The 18,125-nt window shown below is 46.4% G+C and overlaps 1 protein-coding gene across 1 annotated transcript in view; it reads left to right on the top strand.

The window, feature by feature from the left end:
• The window catches only part of C2CD2 (C2 calcium dependent domain containing 2), a 65,689-nt gene that overhangs the window by 24,667 nt on the left and 22,897 nt on the right, over positions 1-18,125 (top strand). The window contains exons 3-8 of the mRNA XM_061422247.1: positions 1,740-1,859; positions 6,267-6,371; positions 8,005-8,127; positions 10,943-11,063; positions 12,900-13,008; positions 16,700-16,764. Of these exons, the coding sequence (XP_061278231.1) occupies positions 1,740-1,859; positions 6,267-6,371; positions 8,005-8,127; positions 10,943-11,063; positions 12,900-13,008; positions 16,700-16,764 (643 nt within the window). The remainder of the gene's footprint in view (positions 1-1,739; positions 1,860-6,266; positions 6,372-8,004; positions 8,128-10,942; positions 11,064-12,899; positions 13,009-16,699; positions 16,765-18,125) is intronic.

Raw genomic sequence — 18,125 nt, 5'->3', positions numbered from 1 at the left:
CTCATCCGGCATCAAAATACATTCCTCCTACAAGGACTGTTTACAGAGCATTTATTTTTAAAGTGAATAGGCGACATTTCTTATACAAACATTTTTTTGTTCCAACCTTTGATGAACTCTGGAGATGCAATAACATGATAAAGATGTAACTACTCCTCATAAGTCAGTCCTCAGAGAGGGCCTTTACAACAATGGATGAAACGAGGGTTGTGCACTTTTCTGCCAGTATTTAGAAAAGGCAGGGTTTTCTTTTTCTAGCCCTGTGCTGCCAAAAGCTTTTATAGTGGACCCTGGAAATGGACCCCTTGCTGGGGCTCCCTGTGTAGTACAGGTCAGGTCATTTTTGGATGGGCAGGTGGGCTCTGAGTGGAGCTATGCCTGTGAGGGGGCCAGTAAGCCAGGGATCAGGAGAGGGGAGGGAGACATGTTTTCAGCCTGAACTTTGTGAAATAGCAGTTGCCCCGACAAAGTAATTATTTTGTTAATCTTTCTACTTGGTATTTTAGGTTCTAAATCCACCAGAGAATTAAAGAATTTTTCCTTCCTTCCCAAGTGACACCATCCAATGTGGGGGTCAGCTGTTCCCTTGGGAGTGTAGGGGTCCATCTTGCCTTCCTCTCAGCCTCTGATGCCTTGGCTTTGGCCAGACATGCTGGCCCCCTGCCAGGCACCCCTCGTCCTCCCCAGCACCCCTCTACCAGGCACACCTGGTACCTGGCCTCATAGTCAGCCTGTGCTGGGCTCGCTTGGCATCCTGCCAGGAGGGTGGCCAGTCCCTCCTTCTGGAAGGTCTGCTCCTGTAGGGGATTCGCTGGCAGAGACTGAATGCTTCCCTTTGCAGTAACAGCATTCACAGTCCTCTCTCTAAAGTGCTTTGTGATTTATGTCAGGAATATGGTCTGGTTTGTTCCTGATGTAATTGCTTTGTCTCATAGGTTTTTAAATGAGCTCATTTTAACAACTCTATTTTTGTTAAGACTGTATCATTTTGTAACCGTTCAATATTTCACAGTTCTTTGAATTATCCCCACATCTTTTTAAACCCCAATAGGTTACAATATATTTAAATAGAAACAATTTCTTATGTTCTGGGTACTTTTTAAAAATTTTTACCTGTAAACATCCATAACTAATTTTCTTTTTAAGGCTCATTTTTTTAGTGAGAGATGATGGCTAATGGCTTTCACTCCATATGAATAAATTGCCCAGGAAATTTAAAAATCAGCTGCATGAAGAAATAGAAAAAAGAAAATTTTAAAGGAAAAAAAAATTGTGTGGAAAGATTCTGACTAGATTTGGGCAAGTCCTGGAAAAGACTCTGATGCTGGGAGGTATTGGGGGCAGAAGGAGAAGGGGACGACAGAGGATGAGATGGCTGGCATCACTGACTCGATGGATGTGAGTCTGGGTGAACTCTGGGAGTTGGTGATGGACAGGGAGGCCTGGCGTGCTGCAATTCATGGGGTCCCAAAGAGTCGGACACGACTGAGCGACTGAACGACTGAACTGAACTGAGAATACATCAGGGATAAAAGATTGGAAATATTGTTTCTAGTTTTTAAGCTCTGGTGTAATAGAAAAGATATGCATCTAGATATGCACCCACATTTGAAACGGAGTTCTCATTCTTGCTCATCTGTGGAGTCCAGGCTATTTTGTTCCGTGAGATGCAGATGGGTAAGGCGGACGCTGTCCTCTCTCCGGTGTAACACTCGCGTGTTCTCTGGTCCCCCCTGCAGGTGGTATTCTGCCACGTGGTGGGCGAGACCATCCAGTTCCTGGTCAGTGCGGGGCCACCCTCACCTGAGGACGCAGGGCGCTCGCTGTATGGCGTGCGGCTCTCTCCGCTCCATCTACAGGTAAGATTGGGAGACTGAGTCTGTCCTAGGAAAACAGTTTTCGTAAATCTGTAGGGTGCGTGGGGCGCTGTCACAGACGCGCATGCTCCTGTTTTCATTAATTACTGTTCATTGGTTTCAGACTGTTACCTTCATATTATATTGTCTTTGTGGGAAATACAAAAGTGTGCATGTAATGGGTTTATGTATAAATACACACAGGCTTCTCTGATAGCTCAGTTGGTAAAGAATCTGCCTGCAATGCAGGAGACCCTGGTTCGATTCCTGGGTCGGGAAGATCCACTGGAGAAGGGATAGGCTACCCACTCCAGTGTTCTTGGGCTTCCCTTGTGGCTCACCTGGTAGAGAATCCACCTGCAATGTGGGAGACCTGGGTTTGATCCCTGGGTGGGGAAGTTCCCCTGGAGAACAGAAAGGCTATCCACTCCAAATAAATAAATAAATACACACTGTATATACACACACAGGTGTATGTACACACATATATACACATGGACACACACACAGGTGTATGCACACACACATATATACACACCTAGAGAAGGAAATGGCAATCCACTTCACTATTTTTGCCTGGAGAATCGCCATGGACAGAGGAGCCTGGCGGACTACAGTCCATGGGGTTGCAAGACTCGGACATGACTTAGTGACTAAACCACCAAAGCCACCATATGTACACACATAAGTAACGCTCAAAATCCTCCAAGCCAGGCTTCAGCAATACGCGAACCGTGAACTTCCTGATGCTCAAGCTGGGTTTAGAAAAGGCAGAAAAACCAGAGATCAAATTGCCAACCTCTGCTGGATCATGGAAAAAGCAGGAGAGTTCCAGAAAAACATCTATTTCTGCTTTATTGACTATGCCAAAGCCTTTGACTGTGTGGATCACAATAAACTGTGGAAAATTCTGAAAGAGATGAGAATACCAGAACACCTGATCTGCCTCTTGAGAAATCTGTATGCAGGTCAGGAAGCAACAATTCGAACTGGACATGGAACAACAGACTGGTTCCAAATAGGAAAAGGAGTTCATCAAGGCTGTATATTGTCACCCTGTTTATTTAACTTATATGCAGAGTACATCACGAGAAACGCTGGACTGGAAGAAACACAAGCTGGAATCAAGATTGCCGGGAGAAATATCAATAACCTCAGATATGCAGATGACACCACCCTTATGGCAGAAAGTGAAGAGGAACTCAAAAGCCTCTTGATGAAAGTGAAAATGGAGAGTGAAAAAGTTGGCTTAAAGCTCAACATTCAGAAAACGAAGATCATGGCATCCAGTCCCGTCACTTCATGGGAAATAGATGGGGAAACAGTGGAAACAGTGTCAGACTTTATTTTTCTGGGCTCCAAAATCACTGCAGATGGTGACTGCAGCCATGAAATTAGAAGACGCTTACTCCTTGGAAGGAAAGTTATGACCAACCTGGATAGCATATTCAAAAGCAGAGACATTACTTTGCCAACAAAGGTCCATCTAGTCAAGGCTATGGTTTTTCCTGTGGTCATGTATGGATGTGAGAGTTGGACTGTGAAGAAGGCTGAGCGCCGAAGAATTGATGCTTTTGAACTGTGGTGTTGGAGAAGACTCTTGAGAGTCTCTTGGACTGCAAGGAGATCCAACCAGTCCATTCTGAAGGAGATCAGCCCTGGGATTTCTTTGGAAGGAATGATGCTAAAGCTGAAACTCCAGTACTTTGGCCACCTCATGCGAAGAGTTGACTCATTGGAAAAGACTCTGATGCTGGGAGGGATTGGGGGTAGGAGGAGAAGGGGATGACAGAGGATGAGATGGCTGGATGGCATCACCGACTCGATGGACACGAGTCTGAGTGAACTCCGGGAGTTGGTGATGGACAGGGAGGCCTGGCGTGCTGCGATTCATGGGGTCGCAAAGAGTCGGACACGACTGAGCGACTGATCTGATCTGATCTGATGTATACACATATATAATGAGTTCAGAGTTTCCATCTATCAAATATGGGACATATGGTATTTTTCAAAGCACATGTCCAAGATGTTGTTGACTGTTGGATTGAGGATGATGGCATCTGAGATGAGGAAGGTGGTTCTGTTAATAATTTAGAATCAGATGCTGCACCTCAAAAGTCCCCTCCATCTTGGAAACACAGCTCAAAGTCTGGACTTAGCATTCTTCCTTTCAGTGTTTGAAAAAATCAACTTAAAAGGCTCATTATTTTTATGTTAGAAAATGAGTATCACCATTATTTTTGAATAGTCAACATTATTATAATAATTGTAATAGACACATAGTATATAACTTTTATAACTGATATATTTTTATACATTGAACAATTATAAATAGAGATAATAATTATAATAGACTTAGTGAAGCTTCTGGTTGACTAACCCATCAGATAACTGTGAATGTCACACATGGAGCAGAAGTTCACTTATGTTCTTATTTAGCTGACATGTAGAAATTGTGAATTTCTGGGTCTGTTTTAGGGGTCACTGCCAATCCAACTTGTGCTTGGCTGCTAATTTGGAGGGTGACCCCAAATCTTTCAAGATTCTCAACCACAAGAAGAGATTGTATTCCATTTGGTTTCCTTAAAAGACATGGGTTTAAACAACCAGGACAAGCAAAAATTTCCGGCTACCTAAATGGCTTTTTTTATGAAACCCATCCCCTATACCCCTATCCATTTTCAAGAGCCAGGGAAGTCAAGTTGACCTCATGGACTTGTCAGATGTTAAAGCCCTCCTGCTTCCCCTAGTTTTTTGGACAATGTGGTTAGAAGATAATTTTAAAGTCTGGGATCTGTTCAGGATGGGGTGAGTTCAGCAAGGACCACAAACATTCACCAAGGAAACATGTTTCCTGAGATGCTGTTGATGTGCCATTTTACACAGCTCAGACACAGGTAATTCAATTGTGTCTTTGATCTCTTAACACAGTTTAAAGGCAGCCTGTGGGTTACCTCTCAAAGCAGAAGCAGCTGCTAGAGGTTGGTGAATTATTAATGTTCTTGGCAGGAGGCATTCCCTCCTCTGTTCTTCAGATAAAAACTGCATAGAGACCAGCAGCTACGCCCTCTCCCCAACGTGGTGGAACAACTCAGGGACTGTGGCAATGAAATTAAAGTGCGATTTTGCTAGAGTCGCCCAGAATTACAGGGCAACAGGAGCATCCTTTGTTTTACCTGGTTGCTAGCATGAGGGGGCGTACCCAGTATTGAGAAAACAATTCTACAGCCACGCTTTCCTTCCCTTTCCCTGGGTGGTGGCAGGAAGCATGGAGATGGGAAGGGTCAAAACTTTGGCTGTAGAAGGAGCCTCCTGCTGAAGAAGGAGGGATGGTAGCTTAGCTTGCTGTGGCTGCTGAAGCAAATCACCACATCTTAGCTGAAAATGGCACACATTTATCAATCACCATTCTGGAGGTGTGATGTCCAACACGGGCTAAAATCCTGGTGCTGGTGGCTGCCTTCCTTTCTGGAGCTCTGGAGGGAATCTGTTTCCTTGCTCACCCATTGTTGGCAGAATTCAGCTCCTTATTGGAGTTGTTGGACTGAGGGTCCAATCTCTGGCTGGCTGTCAGCTGAGGGCAGGTCCCAGCTTCTAGAGGCAACCTTACCCCTGGGCTTCTGGCATCCTCCTCTGTCTTCAAGTCACCTCTCCCTGCATGCTCTTCTGTCTTCCTCTTCCATCTTTCAGGGCTCCTATACCTCTGTGGGCTCACTGGAATCATGTAGGATTGTTTCCGCACCTCAGTGTCCTTACCCTAATCACATGTGCAGAGTCCCTTTTGCCATTTGAGGAAATCTATTCACAGGTTCCAAGGAGCGTGCTTGTCTTTGCCGGGGCGGGGGGCGGGGGGGGTTGGGGTGGGGTGCGTCGTTCTGCCATGACTTACAGGCAGGGCTGAATGGGGCCCTGGGAGAGATTGGAGTCCGTGTGGAGGTTGTGCAGTGGCCCAGGCAAGAGAGGCTAAGAGTGCTGATGCGCCCCTGCATACAATCAGGGTGGGGTGAGGGGAGGGGGCCGTGTGAGTGTGTGGGAGTGGACGAGGCATCCCGGCTCCCTTCTCTTTGCCTCCGGCTCCAGTATGTCTTGGTGATGCTCTCAGAAGAGAGCTGCACAGCAGAGGTTGCAGGTTTTCATGAGATCTGGTGTTCAGCCCCGACCCTGATGTTCCTCTCTGAGTGGTTGGTTGAGGCAGAGGAAGGTGCTGATGGGGATGGGGTAGGCTACACGACAGGGGAGGGGCAGTCAGGGACTGGGGACCCTCCTTGCAATTTTGAAAGCACACAGGATGCCAAGGCAGGGGATAAACCACTGTCTAAGAAAAGAAATGAACACACAGACATACATCGAGGCTCCGGTGGAGAAAGCAGCCCTCCAATAGTCTTTTTTTCTTTTTCTTTTTTTAAACAGCTGGAGCTCCACATGAAGGAGAAGAGGGAAGACATTCAGATCAAGTGGTCCTTCATCAGCGCCCCAGAGATGGCCATCACAGTCCAGCCCAAAGTCCCAGGGGAGGTCAGTTTGTGAGGTTCTGCGATTCCCCCATCATGAATATGTGAACGTGGGCACGTTGTGACTACCAGCTCTGGGGGATGGAGCCTCTGATCAGTGGGGTCCCTGGTGTGTGATCCTGGGGGATGGCAGGCAGGGAAGAGGCAGGGCAGCGGCAGGGCAGCATGGTGGGTGGGGGGGTAGCTTCCGTGGATTTAATGCCAGGCTCTCACCTGGGCTGCACCTGTAATCACCTAGCAGTTTTTAAAAATTCCCAAAGACTGCCCCGCCTCCCCAGGCAGGTTTGATTGGACCGGAAAGCTTTTAAAGCCCTCCTGTGCAGTGGAGGCTGAGAGCCACTGCGGTGGTAGCATCTAGGTTTTCCTCGACCTTCTGTGACACCCACCCCTCAGTTGCCCTCCTTCCCTGTGAAGGCACATCACTCACCTCCGTCTCGGGCTGGGTCCAAGACCTGACTCCCAAGGCCACCACCTCCCTTCTCTCCCAGCTCTTTCAAAGCTGCGTCTCCAATCTGAAGGTCATCTCCCTGCTCCCATGGCCTTGGGTGTGTGAGGAAGTGACTTTGGAAGCGGGACTGGGAGTGGGGCAGGCTGCTAAGTCATGTGGGTGCCGTCACTTTTAATTGCTGGAAAGATCATGCAAAATCACATACACCGAAGGCTGAGATCGTCACGTTACTCCTTTGCAGTGGCTTTTATGATATTTTCTTGAAATTTCACTCTATTTCAGACTCTTATTCTGTTACAAAACTATCAGCACAGCTGAAATATGTGTATTTAAAAATTCTTTCAGGGACTTCCCCAGCGGTCCAGTGGTTAAGACTCCGAACTTCCAATGCAGGGAGCATGGGTTTGGTCTCTGGTAGTTCCATTTTAAGTTTGTGTGAACATTCTAGAACATATAGACACATTTCTTTTGGGTATTAATTATTGTAATCTTATAGAGCTTGACATCTGGTGGTGCACATCATCCTGCTTTCTGTTCTTCTGCAAACTTCTCTTCATTCTTGGGCTTTTCAACTTTTTGGATTTTTTAAATTATTTTTTTAATACAAAAGTTAATTTCTCAGAAGCAGAGAGATCAGGGCTTGTACAGTGGTTCCTCTGTATCATCTGGGATCCAAGACCCTAATCTTTTTTGTTCCAATATTGTGAACACGTGATTTCCATCCTTTTTTTTTTTTTTTCTGGCCACATATAGCGTGTGGGATTCTAGTTCCCCAACCGGGGATGAAACCTATATCCTCTGCAGTGGAAGCACAGAGTCATAACTGCTGGATTGCCAGGGAAGTCCCTTGAATACTTTTTAATTAAAAAAAAAAAATCAGATGTCAGTCAAGAAAGAAAAAAACACACATCTATGTATTTGAGGAAAGAGACTGAAAGAACATACACAGAAATGCTGACATATTTGTATGTTGCGTCTGTATTATTCTTAACCACTTTAAAGAATAAGGAGCATGAGTGACTTCTGAGGTCAGTAAAGATGAGAACGAGTGAGTCTTTTCTGGCCTGAACCTTCTGTTTCGTGTCGAGGGCATCAGGAAAGCCGTTTGTGTTGGCCTGCCCTGTGCCCTCTGCCCTCTGCCCTCTGCCCGGTTCGGAGATGATCTGGTGACAACCTCCTCTTTCGACAGGACCCGGTAGCTGGGACAGAGGCAGTCTCTGAGAGCCTCAAGGACATTCTGAAGCACCTGGTTAGCTCTGCCTCCCCATCGGTGGTGCTGAGCACCACGCCTGCGGACCTGAGAGAAGTTCAGGTAAACGGGCTCTCGGCGTGCGGGTGCTTCGCAGCCCCGTGACGGACTGTGGTCGTCCTCTCTTGGACAGTCAGTGGCACCTCCTATCCCTCTGCCCCGCCCCAGGTAGAGCAAGATTACATGACTGCTGGTGGATGATGACTGCAGTCTGGGGCGAAGCTTTGAGTTCAGGGCACGGGGGTCCAAGGCCCCGTGGGAGGGAAGGAGGAGGTGTCTGGACCACTCAGCATAGTCCACGTCTAAGTAGCCCAGAAACCATCATTTTCAGGGACCAGTACGTGACTTTTCACTGTCCACCCAGAGCCCGTTGTCTGAGACCTTATCCTTCCAGGATTGAGGTACCTGGGAACTTGCCCTGAGAGACAGAGCAGCACACTGTAGCCACAGACTTTTCGACCAGGCCAGGGACAGCCTGGGGGCCAGGCCCTGCCTCCAGCAGCACCACCTCTCGGAGGTCTGCCCCCCTTGGGTAGTGCAGACACACGAGGCTGTCTGCTCTCTGTGGGTCCCTCCCCATGCTGCCTGCCCTCCCTCCCCGGTCTGGGACCCTCACCACTGCCTGATTAGGTGCTAATAAGTCTTTGGCTAAATTTACATTCACGACATTTATCCAGGCCAGCCCCTGGGCTTGGCCTCTCACATCTTTATTGGCAGCACATCTAAAAACCTTTGCTTGGGATGAATTAATTCTTCCATTTATGAGCAGATCTTCTTACGATGGTTATGCAAAATAGGCACATACAGTCCCTAAAGTGATTTTTCATTCGTGTTTCCAGTATTTTTATGTGGCATGGTAGAATAGCCACCATTATTATATGGTGTGACGAAGTTATTCGGTCCTAGTCATGTCCGACTCTTTTCGACTCTGTGGACAGCAGCACGCCAGGCCTCCCTGTCCCTCACCATCTCCTGGAGTTTTCCCAGTTCATCTCCATTGAATCAGTGATCCAAACATCCTCTGTCATTCCCTTCTCCTCCTGCCTTCAGTCTTTCCCAGCATCAGGGTCTTTTCCAGTGAGTCAGCTCTTCACATCAGGTGGCCAAAGTATTGGAGCTTCAGCTTCAGCTTCAGCAGCAGGAGGGAATGCTGAAGGAGGAGGGAATGGCAAGCCACTGCAGTATTCTTGCTGTGAGAACCCCATGAACTGTATTAAAAAAAAAAAAAAAAGGCAGTGTGATAGTATAACCTTAATTTGACTTTGATGCAGGCTCTTGGACTCTGGTTCCTCTTAGGGCATCACCAGCTGTGAGTGTGTAGAGTCTGGAGACAAAATCTCTCTGATTCCCTGGACACGTACCAGTGGGTCACCGTGTTGTGTAATTCCCTCTGGGCACTGAGGGTTATCAGAATATAAGAAGTAGGCTTCACCCTCCTGACGAAGCAGACGGAGCCGCTGAGTAAGCAGACAGGCAGAGTGAGGGTTTTGTGGGTGTTTGTGCAGGGTTCCCAGTTCATCAAAGCTGCCTGTTTGGAATATGACTATACAATGCTTCCCTGGTGGCTCAGAGGGTAAAGAATTGGCCTGCAATGCGGGAGACCCAGGTTTGATCCCTGGATCAGGAAGATCCTCTGGAGAAGGGAAAGGCAACCCCCTCTAGTATTCTTGCCTGCTTCTGTAATGCATTCTATAATGCTTTTAAATACATTTGCAGAGTTTATGTATCAAAATAGCATACATACTATATTAGGGTTCTGTAGAGAACCAGAACTAAGGGATGTGTGTGTGCATATATTTACGTACGTGAGAGTCTCTGTAATTGTGTGAGCCAATCATATACATATAATTGCATAATGTGTATGCATGCTTATTTGCTTAGTCATGGGCTACACGCCTGGGCACCCCACGGTCCAGTCAGGTTGACACATAAAATTAGCCATCACACACACAGAATTGAGAAAACATTGCATCTCCACCCCAGACATGTGGGTTACTCTGTCCCCAGAACTCAGGGACCTGGATCTTAAGGATTCTGTGATGACTTCTTGGCCACCCCGCCCCTTCAGCTCACAGTCGGCAATAGTGTTTTCTAGGTAGTGACCTAAAGGAGACTACAGTCTTTGAGATGTTAGTAAGTTTCCCCCCGGAAAGCACTGTGAGGTCAAGTCAGCTTTAAGGATCCTTCCTGGAAGACCTCACTGTGCAGAGGCCCATGATGTCTCTGAGAAGCCTCTCAGGACTCCCAAACATTTGTGTCTAGAGCCCCTCTTAAAGAACACTCAGAGCTGTAAGTGGGAGGCGGAAGTTAGCTTGGAAAGGCTGGTCTGAAGGTGGGGTCCCCCAGGCTTTGGGAGGCTCTCCATTGAAAATACCTCAATGCTGATTTGAGGATGAGGTGACAAAGTTGCCCCAGGGGCACCTGCCTCTGCTTTGTCCCCAGCGTGACACCCGGACGACACTTAGCTCCTCCCCACCACGTGGATGGCGGGTCTGCCCCGAGGTGGGAAGCAGCCTTTCGTGTCCTGGTTGGTGTCCCGCTCGCTGCTGGTGGGCAGTGGGCGCCTGCAGCCCACGGAGCATGTCCCATTCTGTGTTTAGCTCCTGGCTGGCTCGGGCTTGACCCCATTTTCACCCACAGTGGGCCTCTGGGGCGCCGTCTCTGGGTGAACACTTTGCTCCTCCACTTGCTTTCTGTGGGAAGCGGCTGTGAGTGACTGGTACCCTCCACCCTCCTGAGAAGGGAACATTGTTCCAGAGCTGGCGTGAGGGCCAGGCTCCCTCTACAGGTCTTCTTGAAGATCCCTTCCCTGGAACAGGTGCCCGATGGCCACTGCCTCTTCCCCAGGAGTCACTGCTCTCCATTTTCCTTTCTGTAGCATCTGCAGCGCACTTCATCCACTCAGGAATCCTGCCCTCCCAAACCTCCAAGGGCTCATGAGCTCAAACTGTTGGTGAAGAACATCCGAGTCTCGCTCCTGAGCCATCCTGGTGCTTCAGGTGGGTGATGGGGCTGCAGAAAGCACCCTGGTGAGGGCAGGGTGCCGGCTGGCTGTGGATGTGACTGTCTGCAGTATGAGCAGAGGGGCCGGGGTGCCTCATGGGTTGTCTGTGGTCTTTGCTTCCTTCTGTGGCTCCCGGCAATTGGGTGTACAGTGTGATCTCTGCCTTTCAGCAGAGAGCAGCTCCTGAACACTGTGGTAATGATGCAAGATGGTGAAAACACAGTCCTGATTTTGCACACATGAGGCTAAAGGAAGAAGGAGGATACTTTTTTTGCTTTGTCCTTTTCTCTAGCCTGGAAGCCACCTTTCTATTTTTATCTTTTCCTAGTGACGCTATAAATACATGTTAAGCATCCCTGACCAGCGCACTCCTTTCTTCCTGGGAGAGGAGGCGCCACACGGGATTATGGGTGTCACGAAGGTGTCAGGCCCCTGGGGGCCCCTGTGTTGCCAGGAGAGGCTGCCATGAAGGAGGACAGAAACACTGCAGAGCGGGTGACTCTGAATCACTGCCGAGACTCCAGATGCCAAGGAGCCTGGGACTGGACACATCTTTCCACTGTGATGTGGTTTTTGCCAAGAATAGCAATGAGTCCTTTTTTATTGTCTGAGAACATCAGGGGTTACTTGTGTTTATTTGTGAGGAGATTCATCCAGTTCCAGAAGTATGGGCAGAGCACATTTGAAAGCCAAGGCTCTGTGAAGCTGGGCATAGGTGGCTGTTTTGGCAATTCAAAGGTCGCCTCTGGAGGCCACACCACTTAGCAGGTGGGAGGGGCTGCCTGGGACCCATTTGGCCAGGACTGGGGGCCCCGTTTCTCACCTCCGCCAGTAGGTCCCCAGCTGGGTGTGAGTCTCCTCTTGGAGGTGATTGTGGTAATTAGTAAGGTGATGTGCATGGAACACAGCACCACCTGGTAAAGGGTCAGCGCGGTCCGGCCCTTCACCATGGATTGTTTATATGCACGGATGACTCGGTTTGATTTTGGCTGTGCTGGGCTGTTGCTGTGCAGGCTTTTCTCTGGTTGCGGGCCCCGGGGGCTGCCCTCCAGCCGTGGTGTGCACTGGCTTCTCTTGTTGTGGAGCGCGGGCTCTGGGGTGTCCAGGCTCAGCAGCGACAACCTGCGGGCTGTAGAGCAGGGCTCACTAGTTCTTGGCGCGTGAGCTTTGTGGCTCTGTGGCACGTGGACTCTTCCCAGACCAGGGATCAAACCTGCGTCCCCTGCGTTGACAAGCAGATTCTTTACCAGTGAGCCACCAAGGAAGCTCTACCACTGATGACTGATCACACGATATAGTCACAGCTTTATGCCATAGGGCAAGCACAGCCTTGAAGCAGACACAAGTCTTCACTAGTGAAATGTCCTGTTACCTGCATCAAATACCTCAAAAATTTTTGGCTAAGCTGAGTCAACTGTAAAAACATACATTTTTGTAAAAGGGAAGCAGGTTCTATGTGAGGTACCCCCAAATTTAGCAGTTACCCCAGATGCCCCAACTTTTCCAAGCAGTTAGTCTTTTCCAAAGTGGGGCCCACATGTCTGCTGTCATGTCACCCCAGGGAGGGCACCGCCCTGGGGCGCAGTGCCTGCAGTCAGAGCTGAGGGGGGAGGAGTGTGACTTGGAGGCAGTCTAGAGCTGTGGACATCCAGCAAGTATAGAATCTGTCACCCCAGACTATGTGCTTTGAGAGGTTGTAGATGGACACTCAGAAGTAGGAGAGCCAAGACCACAAACATTGAATTCAGCCTTTCTCTTATATGCAAAACGTCTTGATCCAACTAGAAGAGAGAAATAAAGGCTAATACGGTGGCCTTCTGTCTGATTACAGGCAATGTTAACCCAGTGTGTATAGTTCGGCTGAATGATCCTGTACAGAAGTTCTCCAGCACCCTCTCAAGAAACACTACTGCCCTCACTTGGGAAGAAGAATTCACCTTGTGAGTACAGCTGGCTGTCATGGACTTGGGTTTCCATGGCCTCACCTACTCGATGCTGCCAAATTCTGAAACCATCCCGTAGCACAAAAGGAAGGAAGGAAGGAAAGGAAAAGAGCAAGGGTGGCTTTAAGTCAGACACGGATTTCCTTTTGAAGGCAGCGCTTAGTATCGGTCACACCTCACCTACTCCCCTGCCCCGCTCTGACAAGAGAGACGTGTTGGACCTTCCACTTGCTTTAGAAACACACACCACCCAGAGCAGAATGGAAGGAAACTTCTGGTTGATACTGATCGCTTACAGTGAACAATGTTGGATTCGTGATCTCCGAAGAAGATTTAGCTTCAGGACCAGAGACCAGGCTTGATCAAAAGCTTGGTCAAAAAGCTCAAGAGCTTTTGTGTAGCAGAGTTTTATTAAAATAAGAAAAGGGACAAGAGAAAGCTTCTGACATAGACATCAGAAGAGGGAAAAGAATACCACACTTGCTGGTCTTATCAAGGCCTTATATACTTTTACCAGACCCACTCCCACAACATAAATCTTAAATTAACAAGATTAGAACTAACAATTGAGAGGTCTTACCAGACCCACTCTTACAACATACATCTTAAGATAACAAGATTAGTCAGAATGTTCTTGTTAAGGAGAAGAAACATGTCCTCGAGCAAGATACATTGATGATATATAATCATTAGTACAGAACTTAAGGAAAAACATATCCTTGAGCAAGATGAGTTTTGTTGCCTCATCATTGGCTTAAAGAAAATAACCTCTTACTTGACTAAGACAAAGCAATGTAGGGAAAAAAAAATGTCCTTTTCTCCTCCTTGAGGGCTCCAGACCACTTCCTCCTTGAGGACCCTGGACTCCTTATCAACCCACCCAAGAATTAACTCTTTCAATACCAAAATCTGACAAAGAGAATGGAAAAAGGGAAAAGTGTAGACCACTTATAAATTATGATGTAGGAATTACATCATAATTATGATGTAGGAACTAATATATTATCAAATAGAATCCAGTAGCACATTAAGAATAATATACCAAGGACTTTCCTGGTGGTTCAGTGGGTGGAAGTCCTCCTGCAAATACAGGGACATGGGTTCATCCCTGGTCTGGGAAGGTTCCACATGCCATGGAGCAGCTAAGCCTGTGGGCCACAACTACAGAGCCTCGTACTGCAACTACTGAATTAAAAAAAAAAAAGAAGACTCCAGTGAGGCTGAGTTCATACCAAAAGTGCAAATATGGTTTAATGTGAGATCTATTAATGAACTCTGTTGCGTCACGAGATCAAAGGAGAACACAAAGTAATTATCTCTATATAGGTCCAAAAGACAGTCAGTGACATTTAATACCCATTTCTAATTTTTAACACTTAATTAGAACAAGATTTATGTTCACTTCTTTTTCAAAAGATTTAAAAAAAAAATCACATTAGTGATAAGTATTAGAAGCAGTCCCACTAAAGTCAAGAGAAGGAGCCCCATTGTTTTGTTCTAGAAGTACTGGTTAATGCAATTAGATAAGAAAAAGAAATAGTATGCAAGGAGAAGGAAATGGCACCCCACTCCAGTGTTCTTGCCTGGAGAATCCCAGGGACAGGGGAGCCTGGTGGGCTGCCATCTATGGGGTCGCACAGAGTTGGACACAACTGAAGCGACTTAGCAGTAGCAGCAGCAGAGAGGAAGAGGCAAAACCAATCATTACTTGGAGATGCTATTATTGCATATTTAGTCTACTCAGGGTTTCTCTAGTGGCTCAGGCAGTAAAGAATCTGCCTGCAATGCAGGAGGCCAGGGTTTGATCCCTGAGTCAGGAAGATCCCCTGGAGAAGGAAATGGCAACCCACTTCAGTATTCTTGCCTGGGAAATCCCATGGACAGAGGAGCCTGGAAGGCTACAGTCCATGGGGTCTCAAAGAATTGGACACAACTGAGCAACCAGCACACACAGACTTCTCAAGAAAATCAATTGAAACTATTAGAAATAATGGATATAGGATAGAAACAATAATACAAAAATTAATATAAATTATATGTTGGTAAAGCAGCTGACTACAAAAATATAGAAATCACTTTCTGGTGTTAAATAGTAAATAATTTACGAAAGTAATGGAAGAAGGTGTCCCATGTATAATATAAAGGGCTTTTTATAAATTATTAATACAAAGATGAGATTCTCATAGAAAATTGGGCAAAATATCTCAACTAGAAATAAAAAAGTAAGAATTATAGATAGCTAGAAACATCTGAAAAGATATTCAGTCTCAGAAATAGCTTAAGTAATGCAAACTTAAGCAAAGATTATTTTTCCCCTTACAAGTGGGTAGAGAAAAACTGAAAGTTGCCAGTGGATATATATATATATTGGAATAATTATTCTGAAAGTCATCAATATATATAAAAAAACAAAATCTTTTATATGCATATACCTTTTGATTGGCAATTGCTCTTTTTCTAAGGAAATAATCACACATGTGTGCAAAGATATACATATGAGGATGTTGATCCCAGCTTGTTTATAATTATGAAATATTGGAGGCAAAACATTATTAAGGCTTGGTTATTAAGGAGTTGGCTGAATAAAATCTCAGAGGCCCAGATAGTGGAGTACTAGATGCCTATGAAAAAGGATGTTGCTCTATAGCTATTAACATGGGAAGATGTCCATGAAATCTTAAGTGAAAACAACAGATTATATAGGAGTGGGGAGGTATATTATGTTCTATATTTGTTTTCAAGTAGTTATACAGCTCTACCTTTTAATACAGGAACTACTAACCACATGTAGCTCTTTAAATTTCAATTAATTAAAATTAACAAAATGAAACCCAGTTCCTCAGTTTACACTGGCCACATTTAAAGTTCTCAATAGCTGGGAGTCCCTGGTGGTCCAGTGGTTAAGAATTTGCCTTGCAATGCAAGGGAACACAGGTTCAATCCCTGGTCCAGGAAAATTCTACCTCCCATAGAGCTGCTTAGCCATGAGCCACAACCACTGAGCCTGTGTGCCTGAGCCCACATGCCTAGAACCCATGCTCTGCAACAAGAGAAGCCACTGCCATGGGAAGCCTGCTCACCACAACAAAGAGTAGCCTCCACTCTTTGCAACTAGAGAAAGTTCATGCGCAACAATGAAGACCCAGTGCAGCCAAAAAGAAAATAAATTTCTCAATAGCCAAATGTAGCTGGTGGCCACCAAACTGGATGGCAGTTCTACAGAACCTTTCCATCATCATTCATTAAGTTCCATTGGATAATCCTAGGAATGTGCATGTGGGCTCAGTCACTAAGTCATGTCTGATTCTGCAACCCCATGGACTGTAGCCCACCAGGCTCCTCTGTGCATGGGATTTTCCAGGCAAGACTACTGGAGTGGGTTGCCATTTCCTACTCCAGGGAATATGCCCTATCCAGGGGCTGAACCTGCATCTCTTGCATTGGCAAGTGAATTCTTTACCACTGAGTCACCTGGGAATCCTAATCCTAGAAGACTAGTCACCAAATATTAACTATTTCTGGATAGTGAAGTTGCTGATAATCTTTGTATTTTCTTGGCTTATATGTCTCTGTAGTTTCTTAAATATTGATGGTGATTTGCATTCCTTTCTGTCAAATCAGAAAACAAAATACTATTTCAAGAAAATATTAAAGCATTTTTAAGGACTCACAGCCCTTCTTTCCACAGTGAGTTGAATGCCAAGTCGAGGGAGTTGCACCTGCAGATTTCAGATGATGGGCAGTCCTCAGAAGGTGGGTGTTCAGCAGACAGAAGGAGGTCTGCTCTCTGGGAGGGTCATACAGCAGCCCTGGCCAGGGCCTTGGAGCAGGGAGGGTGGGAGATTCAGCAGAAGAATTGGCCCTGCCCACTAAGCCACTCCAGGTTTTCCCAATGGAATGTTTAGTCAAAAGTCCATTCCAATTATTGTTGTTGTTGTTAAGTCACTAAGTCCTGTTCCACTCTTTGCGACCCCATGGACCACAGCACACCAGGCTCCTCTGTCCTCCACTATCCCCTGGAGTTTGCTCAAACTCATGTCCCTCGAGTCAATGATGACATCCCACCATCTCATCCTCTGTCGCCCCTTTATCCTCCTGATCAATCTTTCCCAGCATCAGGGTCTTTTCCAGTGAGTCAACTCTTTCCATCAGGTGGCCTGATGGAAATCCTAAAGAGTTCCTTTAGGGTTGATTGGTTTGATCTCCTTGCAGTCCAAGGGACTCTTAAGAGTCTTCTCCAGCACCACAGTTCGAAAGCATGAACTTTTCGGTGCTTAGCCTTCCTTATGATCCGACTCTCATATCCATACATGACTACTGGGAAAACCATAGCTTTAACTATATGGACCTTTGTCAGCAGTAACTCTAGTTATTAGCAAGGTCAAACATTCTGAGAAAGAGTATATTCAACTGGTTCTTTTCATTTTTTAAAACAAATATCCAAAATCTTTTATGCAACAATTTTTGGCTTGAGAAGCAGTTTTCAGCCTTCTTGGGCTTAATAAACCTTCTTTTTTTAGATTTTATCTCAGTTTTTAATTGTGGTAAAACATATATAAATGTTACCATCTTAACCATCTTTGAGTGTAAAATTCAGTAGCATTAAGTGCATTCACATGGTTGTACAGCCATCACCACCATCCATCTCCAAAATTCATCTTTGTTGTGGTTCATTCACTCAGTCTTGTCCAGCTGTTTGCGACCCCATGGACTGCAGCACACCAGGCTTCCCTGTCCTTCACCATCTCCCAGAGTTTGCTCAAACTCATGTCCGTTGAGTCAGTGATACCATCCAATCATTTCATCCTCTGCTGCCCCCTTCTCCTCCTGCCCTCAATCTTTCCCAGCATCAGGGTCTTTTCCAGTGAGTCCACTCTTTGCATCAGATGGCCAAAGTATTGGAGCCTCAGCTTCAATGTCAATCCTTCATTTTACAAAACTTACACTCACTCCCCATGCCTCTCCCATAGCCTCTGGCACACACCCTTCTGCTTTCTGTCTCCATGAATTACAACTGGCTTTTCCTTGTAAAAGAAGCCCCAGCAGCTTAAACTGAGCACATGCTTTGAAGTAAAGTGTTAGTTGGCTCAGTCGTGTCTGAGTCTTTGTGACCC

This window comes from Bos javanicus, chromosome 1, assembly GCF_032452875.1.
Source record: "Bos javanicus breed banteng chromosome 1, ARS-OSU_banteng_1.0, whole genome shotgun sequence".
NCBI classification, from domain to species: Eukaryota; Metazoa; Chordata; class Mammalia; order Artiodactyla; family Bovidae; genus Bos; species Bos javanicus.
The sequence above is the reverse complement of the archived record's forward strand: the minus strand, read 5'-3'. Positions and strand labels throughout refer to the sequence as shown.